Source organism: Callithrix jacchus, chromosome 8, assembly GCF_049354715.1.
Source record: "Callithrix jacchus isolate 240 chromosome 8, calJac240_pri, whole genome shotgun sequence".
Lineage (NCBI taxonomy): Eukaryota > Metazoa > Chordata > Mammalia > Primates > Cebidae > Callithrix > Callithrix jacchus.
In genome coordinates this window covers 39,000,548-39,028,112 of record NC_133509.1, presented here as the reverse complement: position 1 = coordinate 39,028,112, position 27,565 = coordinate 39,000,548, and the positions used below count along the sequence as shown (strand labels likewise).

The following is a 27,565-nucleotide window of genomic DNA, read 5'->3' as shown; positions in this document are numbered from 1 at the left end:
GAAACATTTCTAAAATACCAATGGCATAAAAAGTCCAAAATTTAATAAAAACTATACACCCATAGATTCAACAGGTTCAAGAAGCCCCAAAGACAAGAAACATGAAGAAAATGACACCAAGGCATATCATAATAAAACTGTTTAAAACATGTGATGAAGAGAAAATTCTAAAGGCAGCCAAAGGAAAAATGGCACATTCCACGAGAGAAACACAGCTAAGGATAACAGTGGACTTCAATGGAAACAATGCAAGTGAAGGTAGTAAAGTAACATTTGTTAAGTACTGAAAGATCAATTTCTATTTAGAATTCTATACTCCAAATAATTTTCAAAAGCGAAGGTAAAATAATCTTTAGACATTTTTGCATCTACCTGTATCATGCTCAAGTGAAAATGAACCACCTACTGTTCAATGCCATTCCCCTCTCTCATCCTTCAAGATTTGACTGGTATGCTGCCTCCTTCTTGAAACCCTTCCTGATCACCTACTGGACTTTATTCATACCCCTCTTAGGGTCCTGTTAGGTATTGCTTGTGTCATAAGTGTTTAAGGATTTTTCTTTTCCCTCCCACTTGCCTGTGAATTCCTTAAGGGTTCCTTTCTTGTTCTTCCTCAGCACCCACAGTGTGCACCCACATGCCCATAACAGACAGTGAGTGTTCGTTATATTGATTTACATTTTACTTGGCTGCTAAAAGCCTTCTTTAAACTTCTTTCCAAGATATTTTTGACTGATTCAAAAGTACCTATGTCTGTATCAGGAAACACACGATAAGCCGGGCCCTATGCTTTCAAAAATAAGGCAGAATCTGTGGGCACAAAAAGCTCACAATACAGTTGATTGATTAAATTTGGTTGTTTATAAAGGACTTAAAAAAGTAACAGTCTGGGTTTCATAAGGAATAGACAGACTCTTGACAGAGCCTCCCTAAGTCCAAGTAATGAATAATATCATGCTTAGCATCTCCACAATTTCTTGACTATGCCTCCAGCTGGGACATCCTCCCAGACCCAAATATACAGCTACTTTTTGATGACATCTTCCCTTGGACATCTAATGAACATCTCAATGTTAACAACATTCAAAACTGAACTCTTGCTCTAGCCCCACAAACCTGTTCCATTTGCAGTTTTGCCATCTCAGTTAATGGCAATTCCTTCCTTCCTATTGCTTAGCCACTAACCTTGAAGTCCTTCAATTCCTCTTTTATTCTCTCACATCACATTCAAACTGTCAGAAAATTTTATCAGCTCAACTATCACACATATCTATACATTGTTCACTTCTTATCATCTTCACTGCTTCCATCTGGTCTAAGCTACTATCATCTTGCACCTGAATTATTGCAATGGTTAAATAAATAGTTCCCCTACTTGCACTACCTAACTTGCCCACCTACAGAGTCTCTTCTCATCATTGAGAAGTCAGGGTGATTCAATGAGAATTCAAATCAAATCACATCACTCTTCTGCCCCAAACCCTCCAAAGATTCATCATAAAAGCCAGTGTCCTTATAATAGCCTTCAAGACTTTACATGAACTGGTCTCTTGTTCCTCCTTCCCCACACCACCCAATTACCTTTCTGACCTCCTTTTTTTTTTTTGAGACAGAGTCTTGCTCTGTTACAGCCCAGGCTGAAGTGCAGTGACACAATCTTGGCTTACTGCAAACTCTGCCTCCCCAGTTCAAGCAATTCTCCCGCTTCAGCCTCCCGAGTGGCTGGGATTACAGGCACTCGCCACCATGCCTGGCTAATTTTTGTATTTTTAGTAGAGACAGGGTTTCTCCAAGTTGGCCAGCCTAGTCTTGAACTCCTGGCCTCGGGTGATCCACTCACCATAGACTCCCAAAGTGTTGGGATTACAGGCATGCACCACCATGCCTGGTCCTGACCTCCTTTGCTACTATTCTTCCCACTCACTCTGCTCTAGTCTCCTTTCCTGAGCTCTCTCACCCTGGAGCTTTTGCACTTGCTGTACCCTCTGCCCAAATGACCCTCTCCGCATATATTCACATGGCTCATTCCCTGGCCTCCTTCCAGTCTCTGCTCAAATTATTACCTCTCCAGTGAGGCTTCCCCAGCCCCACTACTTATAATTACAGCTTCCTGTTCCCCCTCCCTAATCCTCCTCCTTGCTTTATTTTTATTTTTTCTTTTGAGACAGAGTCTTGCTCTGTTGCCCAGGCTGGAGTACAGTGGCATAATCTCAGCTTACTGGAACTTCTGTTTCCTGGGTTCAAGCAATTCTCCTGTCTCAGCCTCCTGAGTAGCTGGGATTACAGGTACGTACCACCACACCCGGCCACTTTATTGTTCTTCATAGCACTTATAACCTTCTAACACTGTAGATAAATACATTACTTATTTGCTTTTGTTTTTATCTCCTTCCCCCCAGAACATAAACGTCAAAAGAACAGGGATTTATATGTTTTGTTCTTACTGATTCTCAAGTAGTTGGATAAAACAGGTACTCAGTGGCTACAAATTGAATGAATGAATGAATGAATCTTTGATCAGTAGAGCAGTTCTCTAAGTCAGTCTCACCAATATCTGATGTCATCTCCTATTTGGTGAGTAGCATGAATTTCTAGGAATGAATTTTTAAAATGTTGCAGGACCCACCCCCAAACTGTAAGTGTGGCAAGAAATCAGGTTCAGAAAGTGGCAGATACCCAAGTTTATATATGCACTCATCAAGCTGTGGATCAGTCTATCAGTCAAGAGATTTTCATCAAATTCTTAAGTAGAGGCATAGTAAAAAATCAAGAGACATATTTAAGGAGATAAGGTGAATAAAGGTGACAAATTACAGGCCAAAATTGTATGAAAACAAAGTTTGAGTTGTATGATACAGATAAATAAGTGCAGAAGAAGTTAGGGTGGGAAGGGATGAGTGTTTTGAAGTGAGCTGAGAATCACTTGTCTTCCCCAGGCCTCTAATGGAGTTTCTAAGCAGGAGTACTGCTGGAATCATCTTTCAGTAACCACTAATAGCAATATTTTATACTCACATTGCTGCCTTACAAAACAACTTCAGATACTTCCTGATTTTTATCTAAGCATTCTTTACATTCATCTGATAGTCAGAAATCATAGTTAACCAACACATCTGATGTTGGGAGGAAAAGACAAAGAATTCGATCATTATCTCCAAACGCTGTCCTGTGGCATCCTTTTACAGAGCAAAAACATCTGTAAGAGTGTTTTCTCAACTGACTCCCTGCTCAGCCCCCTCCTCCCTCAATGCAGGGGATATCTACCGCTGTCATGCTCAAGCTAAAATGAACCACCTGCTGCTCAAGCATGTTCCCCTCTCACATCTTTCAAGATGAGACTCAGATGCTGCCCTGGGTGATATTATATGATCATTCCAGGAAACATCTGAATGAGGTCCTTTGGGGTATAGTGAGATGCTTACCCACGAAACAATTATTGATGATGTTAACATCAGGACACTGGCTGGATGGGAGCATTGGTCTAACCAGCATGCAGATTTAGTCAATAAAAAAATGAATGCATGCATTCACATTGGACAAAATGAATTAAAAATATTTGCAATTAAAATATTTTTTAAAAATTCTGTGAGGTTTATACATATTTATGGGATGTATAGGATATTTTGATACAGGCATAAAATGAGCAATTGTGTAATAATCAAAGCAGAGTAAACAGGTATTCATCACTTCAGCATTTATTGCGTTATGAACAATCCAATTATGCTCTTTTATTTTAAAATGTACAATTAAATTATTATTGACTACGGCCAAATATTTTCAAATTATGCTCAGTATAATTAATCTCCCTAAATCTAATATCAAAACACATTATCCTTTTAGTCCCCACGAACTATCAAAACACCTATCTGGGAAACAGTATTTTTTTAGAGGTCTTTGTGTTGTCCCAGTCACCCAAGATTCCAAACGTTAGTGTCATTCTAGAATCTGCCATTTCTCTGGCAAGTTCTTTTGATTTATCTCCAAATTCTTTTTATTACAAGGCTTCCAAATTCCCTGAAGCACAGAATGGCAGCATTTGAAAAATACTAAAATAATAACAATGAGTGAACATATACTGAGTTCTAGGCACTGTATTGAGGACTTTACATAGATTAATGAACTCTTATAACTTGTAGGTTAGATGCTGCTATCACCACCTTTTTAAAGCTGAGGGAACTGAGATGCAGAGGGGTTGAGTGACCTGCTGAAGGTCACATGGCTGAGAGGGGAGCCACAAGTGAACTCACAGTCTAGTTCCAGTGCTCAAACTCTTTACCATTATAAAGGCTTAGATCATTTTGGGGTCTGCCTTATACTTTTTAGTTTGCAAAGACCTCTTACATGGAGAAGATAGAATTCTCCTTGGAAGCAGGATGTTCTCCTTTTCCGGAATATTCTTTCTTATCTCAGTTTTCCTTCTCTCTTTTAGTGTCACATTCAGTCCCAAAACAAACTCTGCATCTTCAAGTCTACATTAGCCTGCTTCCTTGTTTCCTCACTTCTGACCATAACACCATCTTTGATGTTAGATGGCTCTGGACCAGGCGGCTTCTTTTGTCAGAGGTGTTCTAACCAGAGCGACTCCATCTTGAATAGGGGCTGAGTAAAATAAGGCTGAGACCTGCTGGGCTGTATTCCCAGGAGGTTAAGTATTCTAAGTCACGGGATGATACGGGAGGTCAGCACAAGATACAGGTCACAAAGACCCTGCTGGCAACAGAGCATGCAGTAAAGAAGCCAGCCAAATCCCACCAAAACCACAGTGGCAATCAAAATGACATCTGGTTGTCCTCATTGCTTATTATGTATCAATTAATAATGCATTAGCATGCTAAAAGACACTCCCATCAGCACCATGACAGTTTACAAATGCCATGGCAATGGCTAGAAGTTACCCTATATGGTCTAAAAGGAAGAAGAACCCTCAGTTCTGGGAAATCCCTTCCCCTTTTCCCAGAAAACTCATGAATCATCTACCCCATATTTAGCCTATAATGAAGAAATAACCATAAAAATAGCCAATCAGCAGTGCTGGGGCGGCTCTGCCTCTGGAGTAGCCATTCTTTTGTTGCTTTACTTCTCTAACAAGCTTGCTTTCATCTGTGGACTTGCCCCAAATTCTTTCTTGTGCATCATCCAAGAACCCTCTCTTGGGGTCCAGATCACGACCCCTTTTGGTACACTTTTCCTTATATCCAATTAGTTAGCAAGATTAATTCATTCTTCCCTCTTGATATTTCTAGGACAGCACCCTTCTTCATTTCCAATGCCATTATCTTAGCCAGACATGAGTTGTTTCTTGCCTAGATTAATGTAACAATCTTTCTTCTTGCTTCAGTCTTTCCCCATTTCCAGTCTTTCCTGCATTGCACCAACAGATCTGTCCTCCTATAAAACCACTGTCTTATGACTCCTCCCTGGTAAAAGGTCTGCAATGGCTCCCAACTGCTCATTAGGTTCATTCTCAACTTCTCAAAAGTACAAATTCAAACCTCTCTCTAATCCAGCCAACCCTAGTTCCCTTCTCCCCACCCCAAACTCTACAGTACAGGAAGTCCTGTCTGACTTCTTGTTCTTCCTGACTTGCACCATTTTCATTTCAGTCCCTAAACTTTGCCTCAAATTATTGCCTGTACTTGGAATGATTCACCCTCCTTGCCTGCCTCAGTCTCTACAACTCTCCATTGCCCATTTTGAATTCAGTTTCCTTAGTGAGGATTTATTTTCTCTCTTCTTCACTACCCCCATGCTCTCCACACAGTCACTGTGAAGCATTTTTTCCTCTAAAGGTCTTCCTGCTCTGAGAGACTGTCCCCAAGTGTGGCCTAGGTGGGGTAGGCATTTTCCACCTTCCAGTAAAAAGGATACCAGACTTCAACACTCATCCACTGAGTAACCACAAAACTGGGGAATTATTTTGCCATCACCAGCTCAACATTTTAGAGTACAGTTATTCACAACCCATTACAAAGTACTTTACAGGTTTTATATAGAGCCTAGGCAGGGTCTCCAAATTTCCCAGCACTTTGGCAAGCACAAACTTTTCCTGAATGGCAGATGAAAGGGTAACTCCGCAGCGTTCAGAACAAACAACACAAATTGCATTTTGAATGATCTTTAGTGGGCCTTGTTGTTTTAATGCTACCTTTCAGAAAAGAAAATTTTGTCTTCAACTTTAGATAAATTAGAAGCAGATTATACCTATTTAAAGTATAGAGCTGTTAAAGATCTACATAAAAGCAACTGGGCTGAAAAATGCTCCCTTTGTAGCTTAATTACAACCTAAAATCTTCAGCTTGTTTTAAACAACATGACCTTTAATCTGTAGATAAAATGCATGTAAATTAATCTTGAATGTCAAGTAGATTTGGCCAAGAATTTCTTTTTTGTGTGGCAGTGGTGATGGTGAGTTTGAGGAATGTAGAGACAGAAAAAGAATGTCCTTTTTTTTTTTTTTAAATTGTATAAGTGTGTTTTTATCAAATCCAAGGACTGTTCTGATAGTTACATTGGCAACAATATCCTGGAGAACACAAGACCCCTAAGAAGTAAAATTATTCTCCTTTCTCAATCTGTGTTTGCTCTACCTTCCACTCACATTTTCTCAATTTTTCAAACGCAAGGATACAAAAATTTTTTCAGGAATGCCACCAACAGGAATCAACAGAAGTTAACAACAGCTGAGCCAGTCAGAGAGTGGCGAAGATGACTGCCTTTCAGTGAGTGCCAAACCCCATCATCAGTGGCCACACAGAGGTGTAACTACCCAACGGGTTCATCTTGCCTGCTGTGCAGATAGAGCCAATTTATCATGATGGGAATTGCAACAAAGAGTTTAATACATATGGAGCTGGCTAAACAGGAGACCAGAATTTTATTATTTCGTGAATCAGCCTCCCCAAAATTCAGAGGCTAGGGTTTTAAAAAGACAGTTTGGCAGGCAGGAGCTAGGGAATGGGAAATGCTGATTGGTTGGGTCAGGGATGAAATTGCAGGGAGTCAAAGTTCCCCTCTTACATCAAGTCTGTTCCTAGGTGGCAGCCATAAGACCAGATTAACCAGTTTATTGGTCTTGGTGGTGCCAGCTAATCCACCAGGATGTAGGGTCTGAAAAATGCCTTGAACACCAATCTTAGGTTTTACAATAGTCATGTTATCTATAGGAGCAATTGGGGAGGTTAGAATTTTTGTGGCCTCTGGCTGCATGGCTCTTGAGCCATAATTTCTAATCTTGTGGCTAATTTTTTTTGTTTTACAAAGGTGGTCTGCTTCCCAAGCCTGGAGGGAGTTTGTTTTGGGGAAGGGTTGTTATCATCTTTGTTAAAAAGTTGAACTATAAACTAAATTCCTTCCAAAGTTAGTTCAGCTTACTTTGAGGAAGGAGTGAGGGCAGCCTGGTGGTCAAAGCAGGATGGATCCAGTTAGGCCAGATTTCTTTCACTGTTAATTTTTCACACTATTATAATCTTTGCAAAGGCAGTTTTAGAGGGGTGGGAGCTGGGAAAACCTGAATCTCTGAAGAAGCCCTGTTGCCATCTTAAAGGGAAATCTGTTTTGTTGTCAATGCCAAGATGACTTAGGTCATGATGCCAAACCAGGCTTCAAGATGCCAAATATTATCCCAAAGCAGCAGCTGATAAGAGCACAGATGAACAGAAAATTGGCACCCTAAAGTAAGTGGGAATAAAGAGTAGGCCCAGAAACAAGGCACTAGGAGCATGGGGCAAAAAGGGTTAATGGCAAAGCAATACTGAGTGCCATGGTCTGAATATTTGTGTACCCCCAAATTCCTATGTTGAAACCTATCATAAGTGTGATGGTATTAGGAGGTAGGGTCATTGGAAGGTGACTGGGTCATGAAGGGAAACCCTACATCAATAGGATTAATGACCTTATAAAAATGATTTTATAAAATCATAAAAATGATTAATGACCTTATAAAAATGAGGCCCCAGAGAGCTGCCTTGCCTTTCCACCACGATGGAAGGTAAGAATGTGAGAGGGCGCCATCTATCAATCAGAAAACAGACCCTCATCAGACGCCCAATCTGTTAGCACCCAGATCTTAGACTCCCCAGCTGCCAGAACTGTGAGAAATAAATTTCAGTCATTTATAAGCTACCCAGTCTATGGTATTTAGTTATAGCAGCCTGAATAAACTAAGAGTATGATAAATCTTAATAGTAGCAACAACGAACAGTGACTGAGAACCCAACTATACCAGGAACTGCACTTTATCTATATGATCTCCCTTAAACATACTAACAACCTAATGAGGTAGGTATTATTTTCGCAGTCATACAGTTGAGGCAACTGAGGCTTGAAAAAGTTAAAAGATTTGCCCAAGTTCACCCAGCTATCAAGCTGTGGGTCCAAGATGTGAATCCATCCAACTTCCAAGTCCACACTGCTCACCACCACCACATACTTCAAAGAATCAGGAGAACCCCTGATTTAGTGCCTTGGGCTCTCCTAAGAATCAACCCTAGTGCTGTTGCAGGGAATTGCAATGTAAGTGGAGGTCTGGCAAACTTTTTCTGAAAAGGACAAGACAAAAAGTATTTTAAGTTTTGTGGGCCACATGGTCTCTGCTGCAAACTACTCAACTCTGCTGTTGTAGTGGCAAAACAGCAATGGACAATTTGTAAACAAATGGGCATGATTGTATTCCAATAAAACTTTATTTATGATGACTGAAATTTGAATATCATATCATGCTCTTATGTTATGTAATATTATTATTCTTTGGCTTTTCCCCCACCCATTTATAAATGTAAAAACTATTCTCCATGGCCTATACAAAAACAAGTATAATAGCCGGGTAGACTTGGCTGACAGGCCATAGTTTACTGACCCCAGTCTACATCCTCAGCTTTTACATTTGGAAATAACCCAGTCCAAGGAAGTGGGAAAGGGAGGTAAACTCTGGTACAGCCAATTTAAGGAAATATTGCACCCGTGCAAACAGAAGCTGTGTCTTTTTTCTTTATAAACAATAGAATTTTTAGATCCATATCAGTGTAGCTTATAGCAGTCATCATGCAAAGCTACCTGTTTGCCATAATAATGTGTTACTGCTTAATCCAGCTGGAATCTCCCACTTGGGAACTACTCTCAGAATCAGAAGCACATGCTTTTGAAAGTGACAGGAAATCTCCATCCACTGAAGTTGGAGTTGATTTTTAAAAACAGCAAAACAACAAAAAACTCAAACCAAACCAAACCCAATGCAAAAAACCACATTGACCTCAATCAGTAATAGCAACAATAATAATGACACAGTAACTACTATGCTTTCAGAGTCAGATGGGTAAATAAGGGAATTGTGGTCGAGCTAAATAAAGCCCTTTGGGTTCCAAACCACTCATAATTCTGAGATGAGACTCCTGCAAATGCATGATAGGAAGTCCTAACATGGCCCCGAAGAATGTGAATGTTGTTTGGCCAACATTCTGTCAGCCAATTAAAAAAAAACAAAACTTTTTTGAATTGCTGTCAATATTTAAAAGCCAGGAGATTTCACATAAAAAACAGATTTTATACTTCTCTTAAAAAAAAAAAAAAAATCAGGCTGGATACAGTGGCTCATGCCTGTAATTCTAGCACTTTGGGAGATTGAGGCAGAAGGATTTCTTTCTATACCAGCCTGGGTAACATAGTGAGATCTTGTCTCTACTAAAGAAAAAAAAATTTTTTTAATTAGCCAGGTGTGGTGGCACATCCTTGTAGTCCCAGATACTCAGGAGGCTGAGGCAGGAGGATCATTTGAACCTAGTTAGTCAAGGCTGCAGTGAGCTATGGTCACTCCACTGCACCACTTCAGCTTGGGGACAAAGTGAGACTTTGTCTGTAAAAAACAACAACAAAAAATGAAAAGGAAGGAAAAAAATCAGGCACAGGAAGCAGGAAGCTCAGGTTCTTGTATAGTCACTATCAGTGGAAGCCTCTCCCTTAGGCATAGCAGACGAACCTCAGGTTGGTGCAGTCCCTACCATGCTCTATTGCTCCCCAACCGAGGAGCAGCTGCCAGATGACCTGGGGTGCACAGCCCTTTTGACTCCCATGAAGAAGAGAGTAACACAGTCACATGGTTCAAAAGTCAAAATAATACAGAAAGCTATACAATAAGGGGTTCATTCCTACCTTATCACACCCTCCAAAAGTAAGCACTTTTATTAATGTCTTGAATTAGTTTTCCTTTTCTTGCTTACGCAAGGTAATACAATACATATTTTTCTCTGCCTTGCTTTGTTCACTTAGAACATATCCTGGGGATTGTACTAACTCTCATTATATAGAGAATTTCCTCATTCTTGTTTTACAGCTACTTAGTTTTAGATTAACTTAACTAGTACTGGATTGGTGGACATGCATTAATTATAGTCTTTTGCTTTTACAAATATTCAGTGATGAATATGTACAAATGTCATTCATAGGTAATACAATCTATGATGAGATTGCTGGGTCAAAGAGTATTTGTAATTTTTTCCTGATTTTGCCAAAGTGCCTTCTGTATGGGTTCTACTATTCTGCACCGCAAATAGCAAGGCAACAGCATGTCTGTTTCTCTTCAGCTTCCCTAACAGTGTGTGTTGTCAAACTTTTGTAGTTCTGTCATTCTGTTAGGTTAGGGGTGTCCAATCTTTTGGCTTCTATGGGCCACAGTGGAAGAACTGTCTTGGGCCACACATAAAATACATTAATACTAGCAATAACTGATGAGCTAAAAATTAAAGAAAGCGCAAAAAAACTCAAAATGTTTTAAGAAAGTTTATGAATTTGAGTTGGGCCACATTCAAAGCCATCCTGGGCCACAGATTGCATAAGCTGGTTTTAGGTGAAAATTATATTTTGGAGTAGTTGTAATCTACATTTTTAAATGAAGAGACCTTTTCTCATGTACTTATGAGACATTTGTTTTTCTTTGCCTGAGAACTCTACCTATCTCATTTTCCTATTGGATTCTCATTTCTGTTATTGATTTTCCTATTAAATTCTTGTTTTATCAACTTTTAGGAATGCTAAACATATTAGGAAGATTATGTGTCTGGCTGGGCGCGGTGGCTCATGGCTGTAAACCCAGCACTTTGGGAGGCTGAGGTGGATGGATCACTAGGTCAAGAGATCAAGACCATCCTGGCCAACATGGTGAAACCCCGTCTCTACTAAAAATACAAAAAAAAAAAAAAAAAAGACTATGTGTCTATGATATAACATGGTCTTACCAGTTTGTTTTGCTTTATTTTGTTTTGTGAGGCGGAGTCTTGCTCTGTCACCCAGCTGGAATGCAGTGGCGCAATCTTGGCTCACTGCAACCTCTTCCTCCCAGGTTGAAGTTGTTCTCCTGCCTCAGCCTCCTGAGTAACTGGGATTACAGGCACCCGCCATCATGTCTGGCTATTTTTGTATTTTTAGTAGGGATAGTGTTTCACCATGTTGGCCAGGCTGGTCTTGAACTCCTGACCTCAGGTGATCTGCCTGCCTTGGCTTCCCAAAGTGCTGGGATTACAGGCATGAGCCACGGCATCTGGCCCTCTAGTTTATTTATCTTTTGCTTTTGTTTGTGGTGTTTTAATTTCTGTTGTTGTTTGCTATGCAGAAGTTTTGTTATTGCTTCATGTGCCCTTAAAATATAGTCAAATTTATTTATTATTTGTTTGTTTCTGGCTTTTGAGTTATAATTTGAAAGGAAATCTGCCCAATTCCAAAATTAAAAATAATATACTCATATTTTCTTTTAGTTTCATTTTTTAAAAAATGTAAATCTTTGATCCATTTAGAGCTTGTTAAAATACACATTGTGAGGATAAAACTATTCTTTTCCAACCTTTACCTTTTCCCAGAGGGCTTGCCTGTTGTCTCAAAATCATTTATTAAGTTCATTCCTCCCCACTGGTGTGAGATACTATATTATGCACGAAATTGCCATATATCTTTAAGACTATTTCTGGACTTTCCACTCTGTCCCATTGGTTTGTCTATTCATATCCCACTCTGTTTTAATTACTCAGACCTTAATTATATTTTAATATCTCATAGAACTAGTGTTACCCATTGTTCTTTTTATTGCATATTTTAAAAATCAAGCATAGATGTTAAATTTTGTCAAATGCCTTTTCATCATTTGGCAATTATGGAATCATATTTGCCTTCCTTGAAAAAATCATTTGAATTGTAACTCCTGCTTTGAAATAGCCAGACTGATTTTCATGTTAGAGAGGTGCCAAGGACCTTTTGAACAATATCCTGGGTGAGGAAATGCATACGGTCTCTCAAGGACAACAATTATCATGGATACGTAATCACCAGTCTCAGAGTATTACATCTTCTCTATGTTTGTTTAATATATGAAAATATTTATGAAACGCCTTCTGGGTGCTTGACCCTGGATTTTGGACGAATAAAGACAGGATGATAAAGCTACCAGAACGTTAGCAAGTGTGAGATAGGAAGAGAGGAATGAGAGAGAGTAGCTGAGTGGAAGAGAACAAGGAGGATATCAGAGGAGGTCAGAGAAAAAGAGACTAAACAGAAGTAGCATCTCTTGCAGGAGTCAGTAGCAGATGGGTGAAATTTTCTCTCTCTCTCCCCAGTCACCAGATCCCTATTCCCATTACTGGCCTAATTCAGTGGTTCCCAAGCCCCATTCAGGGCCACTTTTATTACTTTCTCCCAAGAGTATGCACATGGTTTAAAAAATTTAATGTGCTTCTGGGCTGTGCCACATTAACTGTACTCAATAATTATCTTGTCTTTTTAACAAAGTCCTTTACAGCTGCCAACCAGGTTCTGGTAAGAATATGCTCAGCTAAACAGAATTCTCATGCTGAGTTGATGTATTTTCAGCCAACAGTACAGAAACTCAAAGTATCAGTTACATTGAGGTTCATCTTGGATAAATGAACCATTCTGGAAGGCTTTTTGAAATGTTGACATTAGTCTGCATAGAGAGTTTGTTTCTTTGTTCCTAGACCTGTAAGCACATAAGATGTCAGGGTGAGGAACTTGGGTCTTACTCTCAATCAAGATATGGTGGTGTATAAAAGGGCCAAGGAAGGTGTAGCCTTTACCCATAAGAAGTGTGTACACTTGTGTTCATGATATATACAAAAGCATTGTCTTAACTTCTCTACAAGAACTTCCCAATGAGTTTTTTAAATAAAAAGTTGTTTTCTGTTATGAATAATTGTTCTGAGTAGAGCCCAGAGTAAAGATGAGGAAAACCGTGAAGCTGAATGGAAAGAATATTGCTGTAATAAATTTTAAAACTTTTCAGTAATAAAATCGGCTCCTTGGCCTGAAGAAAAGGACTTGATGGAGATCTGGTGAGAGCATGATGCCTAACACAGCTACTATCCATAGGAAGTCATGCCAAGGTCCTTCCTGCCAGTGAGTGAGCACTCCACCCCAAGGTCTAACAAATTCAGAATCTCTGGGGGTGGGATTCAGGCATCAGTAAGTTTGAAAGCTTACTCCCCAAATAATTCCAGTAGGCAACCTTACTACTCAAAATGTGGTCTTCAGGCCAGGAGCATTGGTAGCAGTGGGAGCTTGGTAGAAATGCAGAATCTTAGGCCCCATCTTAGACCTTCTAAATCAGAATCTGCATGTTAACAAGAGTCCCAAGATATTCGTGTGCACGATAAAGACAGTGTTAAGACACAGTGTTCTAGAGGAGTATTTCTTAAAGTGTGGTGCCTGGACCATCTGCATCAAATTCACCAATGTCATAGGAGGTAGGGGGATGAGGGTCAGGGGACTGCCTTCTCCTAGCCTCAGGGACAGTCTCTCATGACTCTAAAAGGTCAAAACATACCCATTGCAGTTGGGGATGAGATGATGATAATCTACTATTGCATTCCATCTGACTAGCATGATAACTCTTCTCTCTGACTGTAACAGAGTTGGTGGTAGCACTGCCAGGTCACTTAATCTGGCTTTGACACAGAGAGGAGTGTCTCCATTTAATTTGTTAGTGACAGAATAGGTTGCAATTTGGATACAAAAGCTTCTACCTTAAAAGTAGGATTAGAAGTATAAAACATTGATGCTCAGATGCATCCCTCTTTGAGGATTTTTTAAAAGCCTTAAAATGTAGGGTAGAAAGCTGAGAGAGCGAGAATGAATTCCCCTAAGTAGGTTTTTTCATCTTATAGCAGACTTTTTTTGGAATTTGCTTAGGTCCAGATTTTTAAATAACACAAATTTTTAAAAAAATGAAGAATGGAAAACTTGATCTCTCTCAAAAGATGCATTTGAAGTATGTAGTACTTTTATGTAGTTTTAAAAACATTTCAGCTCATGTAAGATATTTAAAAGCTTCTATGATAACAGAAGCTTTAAGTCGATTTATTTTCAAATACCTAGGATTCTGAAGTATGGCTCACCCTTGACTGGATGTAATAGCTGAAATCTTTCTAATTATAAAGTGAAATAAGACTGTCGCAATTATAATAGATAATGAAATGGGATGGGGAACTGCAACATGATCTAATAGTATTTGGTAAATACTGAATTAAAAGCAGCAAAAACAAAGAAACTTAACACTGGAAAAAAAATCTTTGAGGCTTTGAAGACTTTCTTCAGAGTAGTGTTTCTTAAACCTTTTGGGGGAGGCATGCAATGAGGCCCCCCTTGAAGATCTAGTGAAAAGCTGCGGACTGTCATCCACCTGGGCAGGAGGTTACAGGCACACACACTTGGCAATTTCTGCAGTTCCATAGATTTCCTGGAGCCCATGCGGAGAGTAATCCGCAGACCCATGTTAAGAACCTCAGCTTTGACACGGCATTTTAAGAAAAACATTGCATCATATTGATGTCTCCCATTTGGAACTACTTGACATCCAGGGGCAACTTTCCCAGCATCTAGGTCCCAGGTGGGCAGTAAAACTAGGGCTGGCTGTTTTCACTTAAACGGAAACAATTAGGCCAGCCATCTCCTGGGAATGAGTCGATGCCAGGTGAAAAGCCAGACCACTAGATGATGCCAGGGAAAGAATCCCTTTATTGAAAAAGCCTATGCTCTTTAGAAATGCGCCTCCATCCTCTCAGAGGGCCCCAGCTACAGGCCAATGGCACAGGCGGAGCCCCGAGGCTGCTGTGGCTCCGTTCACACCAGAAGACGAAAACTTGTCTAAGTTGAGAAGGAAAGCAGGCTTTTGAAAACACTGCCTTCGCCCTTCATTTACGTGCGGACTCAAAGAATGTCTGTCAGAGGTAGAAGAGACTCACTCTTTCACCAGAGCTCTCCCCAACCTCACAGATGAGAAAACTCCAGTGGGTTGAGGTGCTTGCCAAGGTGACATCCCCAGCTACTCCTGCCTAGGGCCCTCTCCGCAGCACCTCGCCGCCTGGCCAGGGGAGGAAAGGGCGTCGGCGTCCGCGTCCTCGCCCTACACCCCCAGCCGCCCACCCGGCTGGGGCGCCACGGGGAACCGAGCCCCCGCCTACCGGCACCATGGAGTAGGTCATCATCATCAGCATGTCCTGGCTCTCCGCGCGGATATGCGGCGCGGGCTCCCCGCCGTGGCTGCGCTTGTTGCGCGCTGAGCTGGCAGGGTCTGGGGGTGGGGCGGGCGCTCCGCGCGGCGCGCGGCTCAACTCGGCCAGGAAGGCGCGCAGAGCACCGTCCTCCCGCTGCTCCCGGCCCCGCTGCGCCTCCAGCGCTCGCAGCGCGGCGCTCAGCCCGCGCCACTGGCACAGCGCGAACACCGTGCCCGCAGCGTTGAGCGCCGAGAGCAGCGCCACGGCCGCCAGGGCGCCGCGCAGGCCCCAGCCCGCGTCCCCACGGCCTCGCTCCGCGCCTCGGGCCATGCTCTGTGCACCTCGGGCCGGGCAGGGCTTGGCAGCCTTCAGCCCTGGCAGCTTTTATACGACTGGGGCAAGCCGTGGGCTGGTGGCAGCGCCGTGAGTCCAGTCACTCTTTGGCCCAGCTGGCGGGGCGGGTTGAGGACAGTAGCGGTGGCGCCCGAGCAGCCCAGAGGGACAGGCGGGCAGAAGCGGGAGAAGAGCCAGTGGAGACAGCCCGCGGAGGAGGGGCTGGCAGGGCTCGCGCTCCCAGAGACCCGCCAGCTGAGCAAACCCTCTCCTCCTCTTCCCACTGCTCTGCCTGTGGGCACTGCCGTGGCCCAGATGGGCAAAGCAAGGGTTAGACTGAGGAGGAGAGCAGGAATTCTTATGGCGAGAAGTCTCCGGATTCCACCCGCTTCTGCCCCCACACTGCCCTGTTTGAAGAAAAAGCTCAGCATGCCCAGATTCTAAGGCACGTGCCGGCTGTCCATGGGAGGTCTGGTCGTAGGCCCAACCCCAGGCTGCCCATTACTCCTCCCCATGGCCATGAGGCTCCACGGGGCCACTGAAGACCCCAGATGACCTTTCCCTGCAAGGGAATTGATAGGGGCAGGGAGACAGTTGGCACTGGAAGGCAAAAAAAAAAAAAAAAAAAAAAAAAAAATCCACTCATCAGAACCAGAAAAGCCCAGGCCTGCCTGGCAAACAGGACTCATCCTTGAAGGGAGAGTTCCAGAATTTGACAAGCCAAGAATGCTCCCATGAGATCCAGACCCAGAAAGTGGCAGAGTGATGAGAATAAAAACAACCCCAGGAATCAGGAAACCTGGTTCTAAAGCCATTCTGTTGCTATTCAGTTGGGAGGCTTTGAGCATGTCCCAAGACCATGCAGAGGTGCTTTCTGGCGGAGGGCTTGGAGAGCTGGGCCAGGGTTGGACGCTTACCTAGCCCTAGGAAAGCATGTTGTCCCATCCCTCCCATTTACTCCTCACAACTTTTATGTTGCCCAGATACCTGCTCTGCCTTGAGGGCCATTGTTACCCAAATGCAGAGTCACTTTTGAGCTTCCTCAGAGAACTTCTTAACTCATGATCTTTCTCAGCTTCTCCTAGAATAGCTCTGCTTCTCTGGGACCCCAGGGCCTGTGGGAAGCTAATGTAGATAGCCATCTTCTTAACCCAAGTTAAGAACCTCAGGTGTGACATTGCTTAAGAAAAAAAACCACTCTTTATGGAGGGTTCCTATTTGGTAGACCCAACCAGAAGCCAGGATTGCTGTTACCATAGCCCCATATCTCAAGGAAGAGGTGGCTCCCGGCCATGAGCTGCTTGGGGCAGTTATAGAGAAAGGACTTCCTCTAGCAGAGGGGCCTCACTATTTCAGCATCTGGGGGAGACCAGTAGAAAGATCAGAGAGCAAGAACCTTTTGACTTAATAGTAGGAGCTCTATAACCATCTACTCCCCAAAGATTTGCATTCCGATGTGGGTTGGATCTACGTTCCCACCCAAATCGCAGGTAGAATTGTGATTCCCAGTGTCGGAGGTTGAGCCTGAAAGGAGGTGATTGGATCATGGGTGTGGTCCTTCATAAATGGTTTAGCACCATCCCCTCAGGGATGTTTTCATGATAGTGAGTTATCATGAGATCTGGTTGTTTAAAAGTGTGCAGCATCTCTCCCGCCCTCCTCTTCCTCCTGCTCCCACTACGTGAGACGTTCCTGCTCCTGCTTTTCCTTCCTCCAGGATTAAAAGTTTCCTGAGGCCTCCCCAGATGCAGGTGCTCCCATGCTTCCTGTTCAGCCTGCGGAATCATGAGACAATTAAACTTCTTTTCTTATAAATTACCCAGTCTCAGGCACTTCTTTATAGCAACGCGAGAATGGACTAATACACGTTCTAATTCTAGCAGGCAGGTGTTTTTGGCACAGGAGAGAAATCTGAGTAACATCAGACTTCTTGCCGCCTACTCTCCAGGGTGAGCCAGGGTAGAGCCTCTGAGGATGCACATGGAAACTGAGGTGACATCTCAATCAGGAATTCTGGATCAAGGTTCAGATTCCTACGTTTTAATAGGAATATTGACCAACTTCAGTGTTCTTAGAAGAGCATCCAGGATAAGGTGAAATTAGGAAAGCATGAAGGTCCAAGTAGTTCATTAACCACCCCCCACCGTGGGGACATGATGGAGGGGATGGCAGTGATGATGTAAAAAGCTATGTCAGTTTCCTCTCAGCTGGAACATTCTGTGACCTACTTGAAGAATTGTCACGTATCCTTATGTGTTTTCATCCAGGTATCAGGTTTAGGGCCAAGGGGGAGGAGCCACTGAGCGGGAGGGTTGGCACTCAGCATCAGTCAGATCCTTATTGAATTCAGTAAACACTGTGCACTTCTTGTGTCAGGTATGATCATGGGCATTGGAGATACAGGAGTGAACAAGACAAGCAGCTTATCCTATGAGCAGTTGGAACACCAAGGAGCCTTCTGGGCTTCTCTTTATCCTAACATTCATTATAGTTACTGCTGACTGACCATCTGTCATCAATACCCACCATCAACCATGGAAGAGAAGGCTCTTGAGGCTAGGGGCCATGTCATCCCCAACATGTAGCACAGTTCCTGGTTTGGAATTCAACATTACTCATTGAATGAGTGAATGAATGAATGGATGAATGGATGAATGAATGAATGAAAGCTGTATAGTGAAGGCATTTCTATGTAGAACAATGTGGTGTGTGGTGGGGGGGTGTGATCTTATGATTACATATGTATAGGTTTTTGTCCATGGTTCCTGGTTCATACTTCCCATGACACTTGTTACAGTCTTTTGTTGTAACATAGAGGTAGTTTAGCACTCAGGAAACAGAATCTCTCTCTCTGACCTTCTTTTGCCCTCCTTTCATCCACCCAAGGCAGGATTCTATAATCTGTTTATGGATCATAAGATCCTCATTCCAGAGGAAGTCATGCCCCATACCCTGGAGGAAGGAATGCTGCAGAGAGATGAAGAATCTGTACAGACACACCTTGCTGGGATTAGATCACGTCCTTTTTGTGCAATCACATTTTGTTCAATTACATGCTTCAGTCATGGAAAACCAAAGAATTTTCCATAAAAGGCCCAGAGAACAGGGTTCAGGGGGTTTCTGGAGAGCTGAACACGTGGAGGCAGACAGGAAGGGGAAGAAGAACTTACTCTGTGAGGACAAAAGCTCCTGCGCTCAGGATCCTTCTAGACCGCGCCTAATGCATCTCTTCATCTGACTGAGCCCTCAACCTGTAGGATCAGACACTCTTTCCAGGTAGATAGTGTTGGAACTGAATTGGAGGACACCCAGCTGGTGCCCACTGCTTGGTGTGTATGTGTGTGGTGGGAGATCCCCACACATTTGGTTGCAGAAGTCTTCTGTGTTGATGATTGTTGTCCTGGTGTGAGAGCAGAGGAAAAACACGGCTTGAGAGTTTTTCTGAAATAGGAGGGCCTAAGAACTCTACTGTTCTATGCCACAGAACTGCCCCCCACCACCTTCCTTGCAAGGCTGGCTATTCAATAGTCAGGAGAGGAAGTGATAGCCTGGACCAGCCTCCCCACTTCCCCACCTCTCACCCCATTCAGAGCCCAGATCCAGTAGACAGTGGAGATGAGGCCTGCTTGGAGTCAGGCAGGCTCTATCAGACAACTTCAGGCCAAGAAGCTGCCCCTCTTGGGATGGAGGGCTCAAAAATCTTGTGGCATGGGCAGGTGGAAAGGTAGGTGGAAAGCTACCTTTTGGTAGCTTTCCTCTTGGGCTGGGTAGGTGGAAAGCATGGGGTATTGCTCTGAGGCAAGAGAGGGGCAGAAGGAAGTGCAAAGGAAAGGCCAGACTGCTTTCCTACCAGACTCCATTGTCGGCTCTCTCTCCAACTCTTTCTGTGTGGGATAATGGCATTTTTCACAGAAGAAGGGGGATGTGTTGATATGGCCTAAGGTAGCTATCTTCACTTATCCCTCACCCTGAAGTGGCTGTGCCCAAGCAGCTGCCACGATCTGTCCTCTTTCACCTTCTCCTCTATCTTCTGTCTCCAACACTCTTTCCACCACAGTGCCACACAGTGACCTGTCTCCATTGCTGACCTATTTCAGTGTTGCCCACTTTAAAGCCTAGCTCAGAGCTCCCTTCCTCATCCAGCCTTTCGTTCCCAGGCCAGCCCCAAGCCCTGTGAGCTCTGCAAGCTGCAGGGGCTCTGTGGTTATTCACCTCGGCTTTGGAATCAGATCTGACCTTGAAACTGTTTTTTAACTGCATGAGTTTAGATCTGCTACTCAACTTCTCTAAAGAGACTGAAATTATCTGTTTCATAGGAGTGTGAAGCTTTAATGAGAAAATACATGTAAAGCACGTGTTGTATAATAAATGTTCAATGCAGGTTTGTGTTGCTGGATATGGGCTGTATGAACTGGCCGTGTGTGCCTTGTGCTGTTAATTGACATCTTAGTTCTTCCACAGCCTATTTCTTCAGTTGGGTTACAGTATTCTTAAGGAAGGGACCTATCTTAACTGTCCTACTTAGCAGGGACTTTTGCCAAGTAGGAATATTTGATTAATCGACTGGTTAGCTAATCACACTTTGTAGATGCTTTTTGAGGTACAGAAATTTGAATGCATGATAAACCGGGTTCTTGTATGAATACAGTGGCTTTGAGGTTGGCTATATGGAGCCTTTCAGTATGGATCCCTAAGCCTCCTGAGACTTCTTGAGAGGCAGATATGCCTGCATCAGCTGCCCTGCCTGATACTTAACAGAATGGGCTGCTACTTTTTACTTATTATTAAAAAAAAAAGTTAGCTATCAATCTGTCCTGTTTTGTTGACACAGGAGGCTCAAGATAGTGGGGACACAGGGAGATATTTAAACTCCCTTTTCTGGAGACCAAAGAAGCCAAGAACAGTGTGTGCTATCTTTACAATGAGAAGTAGTTTTTCCATTAAAAGGCAGATGCTTTGATCCCAAAAGTTAAATAGAATGGTCCTTAAAAATGATTCCAGCTGGTTAACTTTAGGGCTCTGGAGAATAAAATCAAATTCGAGATTATACCCCAACTCTAGTTCCATAACATTTCTTCCTGATTGTGAAGTGAATAATTTTCCTGTACTCCAAGGCCTGGCACCTGGGTATTCTTGCCTTCGGTGATGAGATTGGCAGCTACGTTGTGACTCCTGATGGCTTTGCTGCCCCCACCACCCTTCCTCCCCACCAGTGATTAGGGAGAAAGTCACCCTAAAAGTTGTCACCACGTGCACCTTCCACTCAGCCTCTTCTGGTTTTAACTCCCCATTCCTACTTTTAAACCCCAAAAAACCTCACACCACCCAACCAAAGTCAGCAATTCTCCCTTTTTTCTTTCCTTTGTTCATTCATGTATTCATTTACTCAGCAAATGGTAACTGGGTGTTTAATATCTGCCAGGAACTGTGCTAGGAGCCAGGAATAGCATGGAGAGCAAAGTCAGGCACCATTCCTTAAGCCCAGAGCGGGGATACAGATTTACCAAGCAATGTTAGACATGAGGGCAATTCTAAATGCAGCCATGAGATAAATGCTCTGCAGGAAAGGAGTGTGGTTCCTTGAGATCATATCACAGAAGAGCCTGTCCTAGACTTGGATGTACGGTTCATGAAAGGCTGCCCTGAAAACAGGATGCTTGTGTTGGCATCTGAAGCTGAGTTGTAAACTAGGTGAAGGTGGGAGTGAGGAGAGTAGCAGACAGGAGGAACGTGTTCAAGGCCCTATGGCAGGAAATGCAATGGCTTATTTCAGGAATGATATAAGGCAATGTGGTACAGCTGGAGCATCAGGAGCAAGGAGGAGGGAGTGAAGTGAGGCTGTAGCTAAGGCAGAGGCCAGGCTCTGTGGGTGGGACCTTCCTTGCAGGGTTGAGACCTTTACTGTAAAAGCAATGGGAAGCCAATGAAGAGTTTTACATATATGTGGGAAGGGAAGGAGTGGGTAGATGGATGACAGATTTTCATTTTAAAAGATTACCTTTTATTGCCCGGACTTGCGGCAGCTTCTGTCACTATAGAAACCATGTATGATCTCTGACCTTCACCAGGGCCAACTTCAGCCTTTAAAACCATGCTTGCAAATGAAATAAGGAAGTGCTGAGTTCTAGAAAATGTCACTTTCTCTTTCATCTGTGTGTAAAAAGATAGTCAAAACAAACAGAACTGTGACTAACGTTTAGATCATTTAGCCAATCTTGATACTAGCATGAGTTTTTGTATGATATTCAGCATGTTATTAGCATTTTCATAGAAGTTAGCCTTTGGTGCTTCCAGGTAAGAGCACCAAATCAGCTTATCTCTAGGGTTGGGAATAAGAATAGATGATATTGCTTCCCTTGTGAGATTTTGGTCCAAGTTGGGCAGGTAACTTTCCACCTGTCACAGTTGCAGTGTCTAGACCTTTGAGTTGCCCATTCATTGTTCGATGTGGAGCTGACAGTGGTTGTGAAGTTGATTCCATTCAGATCCCCTCTTCACATTCTTTTCTTTTCTTTTTTGCAACAGACATGCCTTCACAACCCCCCTCCTTCATTCCACCTTTCTAGTGTAGTATATCTGATTGTCACAAGTTAGATTCTCTGGAAACAAGTGCTGAGATGCAATTTGGAGTACAAGATGGTTATCAGGGATCAGCACCTGTAGAGGAAAGAAAGAAAAGCAGGATTGGGCAGAGGGAGAAGTCCAACAACTCCAACCCTGCAAATCCTCAGGTGACCCATTGGGAAGTTCTGGATTGTGTATTGCCCATCAGAGTGTCCTGTGTTAGGCCAAAGTGACTGGAATTTTACCCCTGTCTCATTCAGTCACAGGACAGATGTGGGCTGCCCTGGGAGGGTATGACCTAGGGCCAGGTGGCTCTCTGCAGCTGAAACACACCTTAATCTTAATCTCTGCAGCCAGGCACTCAGTCTTTTCTTGAAGGGGTACCTAGGGCACATCTCCATGTCTACCACAACAACCACCTGATTTGTGACATTGGTAGGCTTTAAATTGTAACCGTGTCAGGCTGTAGAAAAAAACCTTTTCCTTTTTCACCTAGAGTTACGGCCTTTCAATGAATAAAAAAGTGATTGTTTTGAGAAACAATGAAAATATAAAGGGAAGCTCTAATAGTGGATTCTGTGAAATCATGGGAATTGCACATGAATTTGAAACTGCTAAATCCACAGAAGTAAGTTAATAATGCAAAGCTCCACTTATGAAATGCGAGCCACTGTTTTTGAAAGGATAAAACAAAGCCTTGCAAGTGTAGAGCACTTCAGTTTTCAAAGTGCCTTCTCATGTCATTTGAGTTCCATAAGCCTGTGAAGGGGGGCAGGGCAGGTCTTATAACCATTTCACAGATGAGGAAGTCAGGGCTCAGGAAAGCTTAAGTGATCTGCTCGAGGTCACACTGTTGAAACTTCATCAGCCTTCATGTATGCCCTGTTTATCAAAAGTAGGAACCTTTTTGGCCCCCATCTTGGGCCACTCAGGAATGCTCAAAATGATGGACAGGAAGTGAAATAATAGAGCAGGGAGAGGATTCAAAGTGATAGAGTGGAAAAGCGCTCAGACTGGCACTTGGCTCCAAGGCTTAAAAAAAAAAAACCTGGGGCAGGCACTGCATGCAAGCATGTGTAAGCTAGTCAAGAGAGAAAGCCACGCCTGGTCTAGCAGATTAAGGAGGGGTGTTAAGAGAGTGATGATGTAAGAATGTGATTTCCTAGAAACCATGTAGAGGAACTGTCATCTCCGCAGTGAAGAGGTGCATATAGGTCCTAAAAAAGAAGTGAATTTGGGGCCTGATAGCCTAAGACCTTTCCTCCTCCCTGGGTTGCAAAGGCAGAGTAACAAGCTAGAACAGATATGCCTTACCTCTCCAGAGAGACTGGTTGGGAAGGACCAAAAGGGATTTCTGCCAATATCAAGGCTGGAGAAGATGACACCCTATCTGCTGAGCCTGGAGACTCAAGCCAGGGAACAGAGAAGTGGCCCTAGCCAGGGGAAGCTTAGGTCATACCGTAGACCCTAAACCTGTGATACTTTCTTAAAGTCGTGTGAGTAAACACATGGTCTCCAAACCACCCCTGATTCTGGGAATAAGAATAAGAGGGTACCAGTATCTGGGCACCAGTGAGTATCCTGGGAGATGGACCTGGCTAGATGAGGTAGGGAAGTTGTGCAGGTGTGCTGAGTCTATCTCTACTTCTGAGCCTGGGAGATGTGAGAAAACAGGAAAATGAGAGTCTTCCCACAGGGACTTGATGGGGGAATTGATAACCACCATTTGTGGATCTGTCTCTTCTGAGAAGGCACTCCTGCTGCTGGCCCTAAGCCCAGAGAGCTTACATTAGAAAACATTACTCTCATACTCAAGGGGTGCAGCAATGCTCTTAGAAGAGGCTCACATGAAACCAAGCCACTAGAGAACAGTAATAAGTATAAAAATATTAACATTAGGACCTAAACATTCCAGTAGAGCACAAAAAGAGTTTCTGGAGCCAAATGACAAGATCTGCAGACAAATTCAGTAGCTGGAGGAAAGAGAGGTAATAGCTAATAAGAAGTAAATTTCCCAAGTTAAGAAAGGGCCCGAGTTTGCTGATTGGAAAATTTTGGCAAGTTCTGGGTAGGACAAATGATTCACAGGTTAGGAAATTCCAGAAGTCTAAGGATGAAAAGAAAATCTTACAATCTTCCAAAAAGAAAGTGCAAGTGACTTATAGGGGAAGAAGGATCATGGAGGCATCAATTTTCTCTTCTATAACACCTAAAGTAGGGACTATTGAGGCCAATTGTGTGAAGATTACTGAGAGAAAAACACTGCACACCAAGACTCCTATAGCAAGACCCCACTCCTCTGTCAGGGCCAAGTAAGCATGGTTGAGAACATGCAAGGAAAAGACATGTCACCCACATCTTCCATCAGAGAAAAAGGTGTTAAGATCTAACCAAACAATAGATGGATCAGCTTAAAGGCTGCAGGATGGAAGGAGGAGGAAAAGGGAGAAAAAAATTAGTGGTGAGCAAGGAGCCTTACAACACATCATCAGTTAAATTCAGACAGATAATAATAGTCTTCAGGAATGTGTAATAAAATTGCTGAAAATAGAAGAGACATATTTCAAGGGAAATGTTAACAATAGCCTGGAACAAAAAGTTCTAAAGGAGAAAGAGGGGAAGTGAAGTTTCCACAGGTCTCACTTTGGTGTGTGAGGGAGGGAAGTGAAAGCGTTCTAAAGGCCTCATGCTGGGGGAGGAAGAACAGTAGGAGAAGAGAGAATCAGGGAAATAGTTGTACTTTTATCTCGGTATAATGTAATAAAAGAATGAGTTTCACTATGAGTAACAAAAAGAAGAATGAGCTGGTAGAATGAAAAACTAGAGCTCCCAAATTAAGAAGAGAAATAAAATAACTGAGTAGTAACTTGATACCTAATTAATATAAAGAACATGGAGGGGCCTTAAGTGAGTACTAAATATTAAGTAAAATAGAAGAAATAAAATTCAGTGTATTAATAAATGTGAATAGACAGAATTATTTGTAAAAGAGAGACTATTGGATTGGGTAATAAAAAGCAGACAGTTACATGCTTTCTTGTATATATATATATATATATATATATATATATATATATACATGTACATCTATTGTATATATTGTTGTATGTATTATATATAAATATGTATATATACACACAAGAAAAAAATACATTTAACAAATGTGATAAAAGTTGAGAATAAAAAGGCAAGAAAAGATACCAGGTAGGCCGGGTGCAGTGGCTCAAGCCTGTAATCCCAGCACTTTGGGAGGCCGAGGCGGGTGGTTCACGAGGTCAAGAGATCGAGACCATCCTGGTCAACATGGTGAAACCCCGTCTCTACTAAAAATACAAAAAATTAGCTGGGCATTGTGGCGTGTGCCTGTAATCCCAGCTACTCAGGAGGCTGAGGCAGGAGAATTGCCTGAACCCAGGAGGCAGAGGTTGTGGTGAGCCGAGATCGCGCCATTGCACTTCAGCCTGGGTAACAAGAGCAAACCTCTGTCTCAAAGAAAAAAAAAAAAAAAAGATACCAGGTAAATGCAAATAACAAAGCAGGAAAGAATTACTATGTTAATACCCAATAAAATGAAATGTAAAGAGCACTGAACAAGATAGAGTTGCTATGTAATGCTAAGATAATTTGCAAAAAGTCTCTAACGAGTATGTGTTAAAAATCAAATGTGAAAAATAGTAAAGCCATGTATGATTTCAGTACCTTTCTTCTTTACAGACAGCAAGAAGTTGCTCCCCCTGAACATGGCCCCATTCTATCCAGTCCTACCTCATAATCATTCTGGGTTACACAAATACATATGCTCTTGCAAAGATGCAAACAGGCTAACTATACTTAGCTCCTTCTGGGTCAGTAGTTATAGGTTTGCCCCCATTCCTTATTTCTATGAGGAGGAATTTCCCTAAAATGCCACAGGTCCTCTTCCCCTTCTCCCCCATTGCTTCTCACCAGAGAGGAGGAATGTCTTTTTGACTCATCTTCTTCACTTCTCTTCCTTCCTCTGCGTAGCCAGCCTTATCAGCAAGCTCTCATTCTGATCTGCTCTCACGTGATTCCAGCTCTCCAGGTGCAGCCTCTGTGCAGGAAGGCCTGGCATGCCCAGTGCTGCCTGTGATTGGTGAGTCTGTCTTTGTCATTTGGAAAAGTTATTACTGGACGTTTAATGTCACCTTTTCCAGTGTCAGCTTTATCCCTAATAAAAGTGACATTTTGGTCTCCATCTGACTAGCTGTCATCCTACCACCTGATTGGTTTAGAATTCTGGTGGGGAAAATAGGAACTGAATTCTGGGGGTCTCCATACAACTCCAAAACCACCTTATTCTTCCCAAAGTCAACCAGCTATCTTGAATGTGGCTAGATTCCTCATCTGCGCTTCCTCATCCCTCATTCCTTCCTCAAGTCACAGCCATGTAGCTTCTCCTCCCACTAAACATTGAACCCATCTTGCAAGGTCGCTGATGACTTATTTCAAAATACAATGAAACTTTTCAGTCTAAAGGTCAATTTTACTTGAAGTCTCTGCAACTTTCAAAGCTCTTCATCATTTCCTCCTCCTTGGCATTCCTTCCTCTCCGAAATTCCATGACATTACTTTCTCTTGCTTTTCCTCGTGCTTCTCTGACTCTTCCTTCTCAGCCTCCCTGAACTGTTCTTCAACCTCTATGCTCCTCAGTTGCTAGTGTTCTCCAGGGTTTTGCCTTACATCCTCACTCTGTGGTCTCTTCCTTGGTGATTTTATCCACTGCCGAGGCTTCTAATTACCACATATACCCCAACCCTGCCTGCTGCCCAGGGCTCTCTTTAAAATTCTAGACTCAAAGGGCCAAGTACCAGTGGTGTGACTCCATGTGTGATGGAAGAAGGTACCATGTCATTTTATTTTTTATTGCTTTATTAATGACAGCAAGATTTTTTTCATATTTTACTGATAAGTTGTGCATGTTTGTAGGTGCATGTGTATACATCTTTCCCTCACTTGACATTTCTTATGCTCCTTCCCTCCTCTTTTTTTCTGTCCTGCACCTTAGTTTGGGTCACAACACACTTCAGTGATGTTGCTGTGCCACTTCTCCAAGTGCAGCTTCTGCTCCCAGTCTGCTAGTTTGTGATCTCAGACTCGATTCTTCAGTGCTTGTGATATGTGCAAACACAGGGACTGTGTATATCACACAGACCACGACCCCA

At 42.8% G+C, this 27,565-nt stretch overlaps 1 protein-coding gene across 1 annotated transcript in view; it reads right to left on the bottom strand.

Annotated features, from left to right (window-relative positions):
• Positions 1-15,845, bottom strand: part of GLDN (gliomedin) — a 60,280-nt gene extending 44,435 nt beyond the window's left edge. Inside the window, exon 1 of the mRNA XM_002753484.6 lies at positions 15,453-15,845. Within this exon, the coding sequence (XP_002753530.1) occupies positions 15,453-15,815 (363 nt within the window). The 5' untranslated portion in view covers positions 15,816-15,845. The remainder of the gene's footprint in view (positions 1-15,452) is intronic.
• Positions 15,846-27,565: the final 11,720 nt, after the last annotated feature.